The sequence below is a fragment of the Ciconia boyciana genome, chromosome 6, assembly GCF_034638445.1.
Source record: "Ciconia boyciana chromosome 6, ASM3463844v1, whole genome shotgun sequence".
NCBI classification, from domain to species: domain Eukaryota; kingdom Metazoa; phylum Chordata; class Aves; order Ciconiiformes; family Ciconiidae; genus Ciconia; species Ciconia boyciana.
Window position 1 is genome coordinate 2,118,304 of NC_132939.1, and position 11,362 is coordinate 2,129,665.

General features: G+C 69.7%; 2 protein-coding genes across 2 annotated transcripts; one reads left to right on the forward strand and one right to left on the reverse strand.

Moving 5' to 3' along the window:
• Positions 1–130: 130 nt before the first annotated feature.
• MRPL16 (mitochondrial ribosomal protein L16) lies at positions 131–1,918 on the forward strand. Its single transcript, XM_072865619.1, is given in 5 exon segments — positions 131–172; positions 175–223; positions 558–623; positions 757–905; positions 1,386–1,918. Coding segments are annotated over 5 exon segments (792 nt in total). The 3' UTR covers positions 1,872–1,918.
• A 137-nt stretch (positions 1,919–2,055) lies between these two features.
• Positions 2,056–11,176, reverse strand: STX3 (syntaxin 3). The gene is made up of 11 exons (XM_072865617.1): positions 10,841–11,176; positions 9,348–9,428; positions 9,168–9,267; positions 8,977–9,051; positions 8,760–8,827; positions 7,747–7,855; positions 7,212–7,285; positions 6,987–7,121; positions 5,489–5,599; positions 2,762–2,862; positions 2,056–2,557 (listed from the first exon to the last, which is right to left on the reverse strand). Exons 1-10 carry the CDS (start codon positions 10,868–10,870, stop codon positions 2,785–2,787), a joined length of 861 nt encoding a protein of 286 aa, XP_072721718.1. The 5' UTR covers positions 10,871–11,176; the 3' UTR covers positions 2,056–2,557; positions 2,762–2,784.
• Positions 11,177–11,362: the final 186 nt, after the last annotated feature.

Below are 11,362 nucleotides of genomic sequence, written 5' to 3' on the forward strand. Positions count from 1 at the left end.
GGGGAGGGGATTCCGCCGGGCTGCGCCTTCCCGGAACTAAAGTTTCCCTCCGCGTTTCCCGGGTGCGTCGGAGGAACGGACCGCTCTACCGGAAGTGTTCCCCGCCGGGCGGCTCCGGGGGGTGGAACCCATGGCGGCGCCCTCCAGGCACTTCCGGCCGCGGCGCGGTGCGGCCCGGCGATGTGGCGATGGCGGCTCCCGCGGTCGCTGACGGCGGGAGGAGGTCGGGGGAGCCCGGGCAGCGCTTCGAGGGGCCGCCGAGGCCGCTGGCTGCCCTGGGCGGCCCGGGAGGGAGCGTGTCCGGGCACCTGGGGCCTGGCGGAGGACGAGGCGGGGAGCGGGGGGGGCTCTGGCATCGGGTCGCCCGGGCCCCCGCCCGCATTAACCGGGAGGCGTTGGGGTCTGGGACTCCCGGGTCAGCTGTGGTGGCCGTGGGGGGATGTTGGGGTCCGGCGGAGGGGGGGGGGGTGTCTCTCCCGACGCCGGGGCCGCTCCCGGGGAGCGGGGCCGCCCCCAGGCCCCCCTCCCGGTGCATCAGCCCCCGCTCTGTCCCCCAGGTCCCGGCGGCGGCGTCGTCCCCCGGGCGGGCCTGAAGAAGTACGTGCTGCCCCCGGACTACAGCGGTAAGGGGGGACATGTGAGGGGAGAACCCCCCACCGGGGATGGCGGGGGCACCCCCCAATCTGCTGCCGCCTGCGCCCCCCTGCACCGGGGCGTCCCGGGGCCGGTGACCCTCACGCGCGTGTCCCCCGGCAGGTATCATCTTCCCGGAGAGGACGAAGCTGAAGTTCATGGACAAGGTCCCAGCGGTGCCCAAGGTCAGGCGGGAGCCCCGGCGGCTGCGTGACATCCGTGGCCCGTCCCAGGTGGCCACCGACTTCACCCAGGGGCAGTACGGGATCATGGTGAGCAGGACGGGGCCCTGCTCCCCGCAGCCGGAGCCGAGGGGGTGGCAAGGGGGAAGCCCGGAGAGGCCGAGGGCTGCGTTTGGGCGGCCTGGGCAGGAGTGGGGAGGGTGCAGGAGGTGGGCACCCCAAGGCTGGAGACCCCCGTCTGGTGCTGAGCCCTCCCGTGGGCGGTGAAAACTCCAAACAAACCAGCAACCGGAGGGGACCGGGCCCAAACTGGCTCCGAAAAGCTGGATTGACTGGGCTACCTCCATCAGGGAGGGCCTCGGTTTCCCCAACGAGGGGATAAGGAACATAATACCGAGCTTAAATGGGAAAGGTGGCTTTGAGACGTCCTCAGTGAGGCTGCTCCCCCGCCAAAAGCACGTGTGAAGCGGGGGGGGGACGGCTGCTAGCGCGGGGCAGGACAGGGGAACGTCTGTCCCCCTCGTCCCGCCAGCGCTCGGTCCCTGAGGTGCCCCGTCCTTCCCCCCACAGGCCTTGGGGGGTGGGTACCTCCACTGGGGCCACTTTGAGATGATCCGCCTGACCATCGGCCGCAGCATGGACCCCAAGACCATGTTCGCCATCTGGCGCGTGCCGGCCCCCTACAAGCCGGTGACGCGGAAGAGCCTGGGACATCGCATGGGGGGCGGGAAGGGCCCCATCGACCACTACGTGACGGCGGTGAAGAGCGGGTGTCTGGTGGTGGAGGTAGGCGGGCGCTGCGAGTTCGGGGAGGTGAAGCCCTTCCTCACGCAGGTAGCCAGGAAACTGCCCTTCCCCGCCGTTGCCGTCAGCCGCGACGGCCTCCAGCAGATGCGGCAGGAGGAGGAGGAGAAGAAGCTCAACAACCAAAACCCCTGGACCTTTGAGCGCGTCGTCACTGCCAACATGCTGGGCATGCGCAAGTACCTCAGCCCCTACGACCTGCGGCTGAAGGGACGCTACTGGGGCAAATTCTTCCTGAAACACAGGGTGTAACGAGCAGCTGGGGAGGGGGCCGCCTTAATTAAACCTTCCCACGAGAACCTGCGTCGGCCGCTGTGGTTTTTGGAGGCACAGACACCGGGCCAGGAGCATCCCAGAGGTGATCGGGCATCAGGGCTTGTCTCCCACAGCTGAGACACCCCCCCCACACACAACGCAACACCCTGGAGCAGAGCGGGGGTGATCTCTTTATTCAGGAAGAGGGCTCCGGCGCGGGTGGCTACACATCCGAAAAGCCGGCGAGACAGAGGAGTCGCCGCAGATGAGCTCTGAGCGAGGGGAGAGGCTCCTCCTTCCACCCCGAGCAAGGCAGAGCCCTCTACATCGCCCGCACGCTGCCCCGGGGGAGGAACGCGGCTCCTCCGGCCGCTCCGTGCCGCTGAGGAGGGGGCTGCTTCTCGCAGAGGCCGCTGACCGTCGGCCAAACGGAGGACGGGGAGCAAAGGGGGGACCTCAGGGCGTTCACCCGGCAGTGGGAGGGAAGGCGGGAGCGGGGCAGGTGGTCTCCGCTCCTCCAGGGACGCGTGGGCTGCAGCGGAGGGATGTCCTCAGGGGCTCCGGGGACGAGGGCTTGGCAGGCGGGTCCCGGGGCCGGCAGTCGGGGTCTCTCCGATGGCTGGAGCCGCAGGCGGATGCGGGCGGGATCATCCGGGCGGTGGGGCAGGAGGGGGAAAGGCCACCTGCAATGGAGAGGTGTCCCTGTCCCTCCGTGACGTGGCTGCCTGGGGACACCCGGTCTCTGCCGGCGCCTTACAGACGTGCTGGCGAGTCAAAGCGGGGTGAATCCCACCCGGCTCGACCCCGCCGAGGCCCGAACCCGCTCCCCCGGCGTGGGGCGGTACTGGGGACCCCGCCTGCCACCCTCCCGCCACGCGCCCGGTCACCTGGAGGGCAGCGGGTGGGGGTCTCAGGCGAAGATGCTCCCAATGCTGGCAGCCAAGATGATGGCGAGGATGATGCAGCATATCATGATCATGATCTTCTTCTGCGTGGGGAGAGAGGGGCCGTGAGGCAGGGCTGCGGGTGGCACAGGGCTAGGGAGGGGGGACAAGGGACAGGGACAGGGGCTGGGGAGGCAGCGGGGCGGGTGTGAGCTGGTCCCGTGTAGCACTGGGATGTGGCTGTGCCGGTGTCCCCTCGGGACAGGCGGCCAAGCGCCGGCACGCAGGACCCGTCCCCGTCGCCGTAACTTACCCAAAACGGTGGGGGAAGATGGTCTGGCCCGGCCCGGCAGAGCCCGTGGGGTTTGGGGGTGTCCCCAGCCCCGCGCTCCCCTGTCACGTCTCCACCCCGGGGGGCTGCTTCGCTACAGCACCCAAAAACAGGGGCCGGTCCCAGACCCTGGGTCCTCAGCCAGAGCCACCAGCCCAGCTACGATGCCACGGGTGCCGCGAGCTGAGCCGGAGCCGTGCTCAGCCGGGGGGGGGGGTGTCCAGGGTGCCAGCACCCAGGCTTTGGGTGTTCGGGGTGCCAGCACCCCGCTTGTCCCCGCAGCGCCCCGGCATCGCGTTGTGCACGGAGAGGAGAGGCGCGGGGAAGGCATCAGCAGGGATCTTTATTGTAACGGGAATTAAATAACCGCGACCACCGCGTCCTCCTGCCACAGCTCCCCGCAGCACCGGGGCAGTCGGCGTCGGGGGACGTGCCAGCCACAGACATCACGGCCGAGAGGGGACAGGGTCCCTGGCGGCTCCATCTGCCGCGGCACGGTGGACAGCAAAGCGCGGCCAGACTCGCCAGCGGCTGCTGGTGCCACCAAACCTCCTGTCCTGACCGTATCCCCCCGTCCCTCGTCCTCCTGGGACACCCGTGCGGGTGAGGGTCTGGCCCTCGCCTTCCCCGAGCGTGGCACTTGGTCTCTTCTCGCTGGGACGGTGGCACCGGCTGCCACATCCCCACAGCGTCACAGTACTGGCATGGCCCCTGGCCCCCTCGCTCCCCCCGGCAAGAAATGGGGGACCAGGAGAAGTTGATTTATCAGCAAAGGGAAAATAAATAGTTGAATTCTGTCCCCTTCCCACGGGGGACATGAGGACAAGAGGGGACGGTCTGGCAGGGGAAAGCACTCCGGTGATGGGACCCCTCCGTGGAGGAAAGCCAAGCCGGGGTGCGGGCAGGAGCCGGGACGTGAGGGCTGAGGCCTGGGAGAAGCGGGGAGAGGAGGGGGCCGGGCTGCGGTGCCGGGGAGGGTCCCGCAGGGAGATGTCACCGCTGGGGTGGTCGGAAGCGTCTGGAGGAGGGAAAGGGGGAGACGTCAGCCCCCAGCGGGGAAGGGGACGAGGGGCTGCAGCACGGCCCTGCGGTTCCGGACGGAGCGGGGACAGCAGGGACCGACACGGGGAATGCGCAGCCAAGCACGGAGCCGAAATCCAGACCCCCGAGCGCTGCCGAGCACCGTGGAAGCCCTATCTCCGTGGAAGCCCGAGCTCCGCAGACCCCCGAGCACCGCAGAGCCCCACGCACCGCAGAGCCCCACGCGCCACGGAGCCCCACACACCGCGGACCTGAGGCCACCGGCCGGTGAGCACCCAGCACCCCAAGCCCGGCACCCCCAGCCCCAAAGGCAGCGGCAGAAACCAAAGCAGCGGAGAGCCAGACCCCGGCGCAGGGACGCAGAGCCCATGGGAGGGCAGGGCACGATGGCAGGGCCAGCCCGGCTGTGCCTGCCCGCCGTCCCCGAGCCCTCCGGGGTCCCGTGGCCCCGCGGTGGGGTTCCCCTGCCCCCCGACACTTACAGACCACAGCCCCCCGCCTTGGGGTCTATTTCTTGTTTAGCCCCACGGAAAGTCCGATGATGAGGGCAACTATCCCCAGCAAGAGCACCACTACCACCGCCAAAATCAGCATCTTCTGGAGGGGGGGCAAAAGGGGAGACGGGGGCCAGTTACGCCTGCCCTGTGCGGGGTCGGGGACGGAGAGCAGAGGTGGGCAGAGAGGAGCCCAGAAGAGCCAGAGATGCTGCAGACCCGGGGACGGGGCAGGAGAGGCTGAGCCCTCACCAGCTCATCACACCTGGGGGTGGGAGGCGGCTCAGGGCTGGGGCTGGCGGGGGGACGGAGAGGGACAGAGCTGCCGGCCCCATGGAGGTGACAAGGGAGGAGCGGTTGGGGTGGCTGGGAGTCACCAGGGGCAGGTGGGAGCCATTGGGGTCATCTGGGGGACCACTGGGGGTAGCTGGGGGCACGGGGGGTGACTGGGGGACAGGAGGGGTGGCTGGGGGACACGAGGTGGGTAGGGTGACAAGGGGGTCTCGGGGCCACCGGAGGATATGGGGACATGCTGGGGGCACTGGGAGATGGGAAGGCACACTGAGGAACGGAGGGGGACGCTGGGGGGGCCTTTGGGGTGCTGGGGGCTACGGAGGGGACACTGGGGGACACCGGGGCCGTCGGGCCGTCTCACCCTCCTGGCCTCACTTTGGTACTTCACGGCCTTTTTGGTGTCAGCCACGGCCCGCTCCACGAAGCCGACGGACTGGTCCATGTTGCTCTCTATGCGGTCGATCATGGCTCCCTACGAGGCGCGGGGACGGCGGGGCGGAGGCAGAGAGAAGACAGAAAGAGGGGTGGGGGGGACACTGAGAGCACCCAGGGGTGCTGGCACCCACCCACCTTGCGTGCCTGGCCCTGGTAATGCAGCGCCTTCTTGGTCTGCTCGTTGGCCAGCTCCACGTGCTCGGCTGTGTGCATCACGTGCTGCTCCACGTTATCCAGCAGCCCACCCTGCGGGGACAGGAGAGGGGACGTGCTCAGCAGGGACCCCACGGCACGGTCCCGCGGCACGTGGCACGGTCCCACGGCACGTGGCACAGCCCCACGGCGCAGGTACTCACCCTTCCCCGGTGCACACAGTGGCTCCTCGCATGGCATGGAGGGGACAGAGAGGGGCTGAGAGAGGGGCCGGGACCACCGCGGTGGGGGGTGCACCCCTGCCTCCCCCCCCCAGGGCCCCACGGGCTCAGGGTGGCCCCATGGCGACCTGTGCACCGGTCACCACCCAGCCCCGCGTGGCTCCGTGCCTGGGTCCCCCCACACGGGTCCCTGTGCTGCCCTGCGTGGCCCCGTGCCACCCCGCGTCCCCATGGGGTCCTGTGCAGCCCTGCGTGCCAGTCCCTGTGCGGCTTCATGCACGGGGCCCTGCTCGTCCTCACGCACGCGTCCCTGCTTGTCCCCACAGAGCCTGTCCATGGGTCCCTGCTCTTCCTCACGCATGGGTCCCTGCTCATCCCCACGCAGCCCATGGACGGGTCCCTGCTTGTCCCCATGCAGCCCATGGACGCGTCCCTGCTTGTCCCCACGCAGCCTGTGCATGGGTCCCTGCTCATCTTCAAGCATGGGTCCCTGCTCGTCCCTGTGCAGCCCATGCACGGGTCCCTGCTTGTCCCCACAGAGCCTGTCCATGGGTCCCTGCTTGTCCCCACAGAGCCTGTCCATGGGTCCCCACAGAGCCTCGTCCCCACGCAGCCTGTGCACGGGTCCCTGCTTGTCCCCATGCAGTCCATGGATGCGTCCCTGCTTGTCCCCACAGAGCCTGTCCATGGGTCCCTGCTCATCCCCATGCAGCCCATGCATGGGTCCCTGCTCATCTTCACGCACGGGTCCCTGCTTGTCCCCATGCAGCCCATGGACGCGTCCCTGCTTGTCCCCACGCAGCCTGTGCATGGGTCCCTGCTCATCTTCAAGCATGGGTCCCTGCTCGTCCCTGTGCAGCCCATGCACGGGTCCCTGCTCGTCCTCACACACGGGTCCCTGCTTGTCCCCACAGAGCCTGTCCATGGGTCCCTGCTTGTCCCCGTGCAGCCCATGGACAGGTCCCTGCTCATCTTCACGCACGGGTCCCTGCTTCTCCCCACGCAGCCCATGGACAGGTCCCTGCTCAACCTCACGCATGGGTCCCTGCTCGTCCCCGTGCAGCCCATGGACACATCCCTGCTTGTCCCCACACAGCCCGTGCACGGGTCCCTGCTCATCCTCATGCACGCGTCCCTGTTTGTCCCCACACAGCCCATGCACAGGTCCCTGCTCGTCCCCACGCAGCCTGTGCACGGGTCCCTGCTCGTCCCCGTGCAGCCCATGGACAGGTCCCTGCTCGTCCCCGTGCAGCCCGTACCTGGTTCTCCACCAGCATGGCGATGTCGACGAACATATCATGGAGCTCCTTGATGCTGCTCTCCAGCCGCACGATGTCCTTGTGCCGCCCCTCGATCTCGCTCAGCGCCTGCTTCGAGATCTGCGAGTCCATGATCTGCAACGGACCGGGAGGGGGCCGGGGGCCGTCAGCGGGGTCGTCCTGGCCCCCGGTGGCCCCCCGGCCCCCGGCGCGGCGGGCGCTCACCCCCGAGGTGAAGATGGAGGGGTTCCCGCTCTCCAGCATCTCCTCCAGCTCCTCGTCCGTCGTGTTCTTGCCGGCTGTGGGCACGCGGGGGTCAGCGGTGGGAACGGGCCCCGCCCACCTCATCGAAGGGGGCGGGGTCTGCAGTGCATAGCCACACCCACATTGCCAAAGGGGGGTCTGGAGGGCCTGGCTCCACCCACTCTGCCAAAGGGGTGGAGTCTGTATGATCTGGCTCCACCCACATTGCCGAAGGGGCGGTGTCTTTGGGTCCTGGCTCCACCCACTCTGCCAAAGGGGTGGAGTCTGTATGATCTGGCTCCACCCACATTGCCGAAGGGGCGGTGTCTTTGGGTCCTGGCTCCACCCACTTTGCCAAAGGGGCAGGGCCCGTAGGGCCTGGCTCCACCCACTCTGCCAAAGGGGGGGGTCTTTGGGGCCTGGCTCCACCCATTTCACCAAAGGGGCGGAACCCGGCAGGAGGAGGCCCCGCCCACTTCTCCAGAGGGGCGGGGCCTGAGGGCGGGGGGGCACGCACTGATCTCGAGCTGGCGCTGGATCCGGCCCTTGCTGCGCTCCCGGAAGTCGACCTGCGCCTCGTTGTACTTGGTCATGACGTCAACGAACTTGCGGGACAGGACCGAGTGCTGGGGACGGGGACAAGGACATGGGGCTGGGGACACCCCGGGCATGGCACCGCCCCGGCCCCCGGGGGACAGGACTCAGTGTTGGAGACAGGGATGGGGACACGGACTGGGGACACCTCGGGCATGACGTGTCCCAACCCCGAGGGACAGGACCCAGTGCTGGGGACATGGATGGGGACATGGGACACCCCGGGCATGGCACCTCCCCAGCCCCTGGGGGACAGGACCGAGTGCTGGGGACAGGGATGGGGACAAGGGACTGGGGACACCCCAGGCATGGCGTGTCCCAGCCCCGGGGGACGTGACCAAGGACAGGGGCGTGGGAGTGGGGACACCTCCGGGCACGGCGACACCCCGGGCACTACACGTGCCAGCCCCAGGGGACAGGGCCAACTGCTGGGGACAGGGACACCCCAGGCAACGCACATGCCAGCCCTGGGGGACAGGGGCAAGGACAGGGTGTGACACTGGGGACACCCCTGGCACGGCACAGCCCCAGCTCAGGGGACAAATGGGGTGCTGGGGACGGGGACGAGGAGTCAGAGCAGTGACACTCCGGGCATGGCATGTCCCCAGCCCCAGGAGATAGGGCAGGACGAGGTGCTGGGGCTGGGGACAGGGACACGAGACCCAGGGGACCCAGGATATGGCATGTCCCAGCCCATGGGGGACAGGACAGGGTGTTGGGGACAGGGCAGAGGGACATGACACCTGGGAGCAGCCAGACACGGTGTGTCTGGGACAGGGTGCTGCTGGGGACAGGGGACAGAGATGGGAGAGCTGGGGACACCTGGGACATGCCACATCTCCAGCCCATGGGGGACAGGGTGGGACAGGGTGCCCAGGAGCTGCGGGTGCTGGGTGGGGACAGCCCTGGCAGCGGGTGCCAGGGACCGGAGCTCACCTGGGACTTGCGTATCCGGAGGTCGGCGGAGGACCGTGCCTCGTCCTGCTCGATGTTCCTCTCCATGCCTGGTGACAGCCAGACCCTGGCCCGTCAGGGACCTTCCCCACCCACCAGACCCCACGGTCCCAGTGTCCCCAGCGCACCCTGCCCTTCCCGTGGGGACAGGGGGACCCGCGGGGCTGGGTGGCACGGCAGCGGGGACGCGACCACTCACTCTTCAGCTTGTTGCGGACGCTGTTGGCCATTTTCTTGATCTCTGCCGTCAGCTGCTCCAGGTCATCTTTGGTCTCTGTGGGGTCACGGCCACATGAGACGGGGAAGCCACCGCAGGGACGTCCCCAGGAAGGGGACCCGTGACGCGGGGAGAGCGGGGGGGGGGACACGAGACGCGGCCGCCGCACTCACTCTGCTCGGGGATGGGGGCCGAGAGGATGATGCTGTAGAGCTTCTTGGCCTCCTCCACGTTCTCCGAGATCTTGTCGATGTTTTGCCGGGTCTCCTCGATCTAGCCAAGCCGGGGCCGATGGCGGGGTTTAGGAGGCAGCCCCGTGCCCCCCCCCGTCCCCGCGCCCGCCCGCCCCTCACCTCCGAGAAGAACTCATCCATGAACGCCGTGTTGTCGACGGCGATCTCCAGCTCCTCGGTGTCATCGTCCGCGTCCTGCTTCTGCGGGGTACAGCGGGCAGCGCTCAGGGGTGGCACCCCCATGCCTGCACCCCCCCCCCCCCCCGGGGACACCCCGCAGGTGACAGCCACCCCGCGGGGCCGGGGCAGCCACCGGCCAGTCCAGCTCCGCAGGGTCGGGGAGGGGGGGGACGTGGAAGGAGCGGCCGTGGGGACGTGGTGGCCCAGCGGGGGGACATCTGCGGGGAGGGGGGGGCCGAGCTCGTCTCGCATCTGGCCACGCACGGCCGGGGAATTAAGGGCTTGCTGGGCTTGGCCGGAGAGAGGGGACGGGGACGGGGACGGGGACGGGACGGGGACAGGACAGGGTTTTAGGGCCCCCGACCTTCGTCCCGCGGCAGGTCTGAGCAGCGCCGGGGCTCGGCGGGGGGCCAAAGGCGGCTGTTGCCCATCACCCTGGCGTCGTGCCTGGCCCCCCAGCCACAGGCTCCCGGCTCCGTCCCTTCCCAGGGTGCCAGCCCCGGCCCCTCCGCCTCGCCTCGCTCCCCTCAGCCGTGCCGGCACCCCGGGGGGGGGCCCGGTGCCGGGCTGCGGTGTCCCCAGAGAGGGGAGCAAGCCCCGGCTGGGGACCCCCGCCCCCCTCCACCTCCTCCCGCCGGAGTAAAAATAAAATTAATCCCCTCTCTGCCTCCCAAGGGTTTTATCTGGTGGCTTCGTAATCCCCGCTAAATCCCTGCCAAGCCTCCCCGCCACGGCTGCCCGCCCCACGCCGGGGCCCGGGCGCAGGGTGGGGGGCTGCTGGGACCCCCCCCCATTGCTTGGGGGGAGCCGACGCTGGGGCGCGGAGGCCCCCGGGGAGCGGGGGTCAGCGGGGCCCCACGGCGGGGCGGGCACGGGAGGAGGAAGCGGCGATGGCGGCAGGGACGCGGCAAGGCGTGGGGCGCGGGATGGGGTGCTGGCCCCTGCGGGCACCCCACATCCGCTCCCCGCCCCCCCGAGGGACGGACACCCCTGCCCCACACAGCCCGGGGGGGGGGTGGGGTGTCTCCCCATTGCACCCCACAGCATGGGGGGTACAACCCTCATCTGGGTGGTTGGTGTCCCCCCAAAATACCCTCCCCACCCCCAAATGACACAGACAGCCCCCGGTCCCTTCTGCATGACCCCCCCATTGCCGTGGGGCTGGCTCTGAGGAACCCCATCCCCATGACACCCCCACCCACCCTGGGGTGGGGGCTCGGTGACGTCCATCCCCGTGATGTCCCCAGCCACCACGGACCCGGGTTTCAGGACCCCCTGTCCCCATCGCGTCCCCACGCGCCATGGGGTGGGGCTCAGGGACCCCCATCCCCGTGACACCCAGCTCCCTCGGGGAGCAGGGTCCCAGCGAGCCCTGGGGACCCCCCACCCCACGAGGTGCCCCCCGTCCCCTCTGCACCCCGGGGGTCTCTCACCGCCTTGAGCTGCTCCAGCCGGTCCTTCATGGTGCCCGCAAGGGCTGGCGGGGCGCAGGGGGGGCCCCGTCCTCGCCCACCACGGGGATGGGGGATGCCGCCCTCGGTCCTCCCCGGCCACCCAGGCCTCCTACATCCAGACGAGGTGGCGGGCGGCCCTGTCCCCGTCCCTGTCCCTGTCCCCAAGCCTGGGGTTGTCCCTGCGCTAATCCCCGGTGACAGGCACAAGGAAGGGAGGAAGGCGCCGAGGGGAGGGACGAGGTGGAGCCACCCTTCACCTGGGACACTCGGGGACACCGGTCCCGTTAAAGGCGACGGCTGTGGGTGCCCCCGGCTACCCCGGGAGGTGGCGGCGAGGCGGGGACGGATGTGGGGTGGCCCCGGCTCGGAGGCGATGAGGAAGCTGGTCCCCACGGGGGTCACGCGCCGACGACGTGGCCTCGCCTGCCATGGGTGGCTGCAGTGGGGGAATGACCGGGGACGGGGGACATGGCTGGGGAGAGGGGACACGGCTGGGGGGAC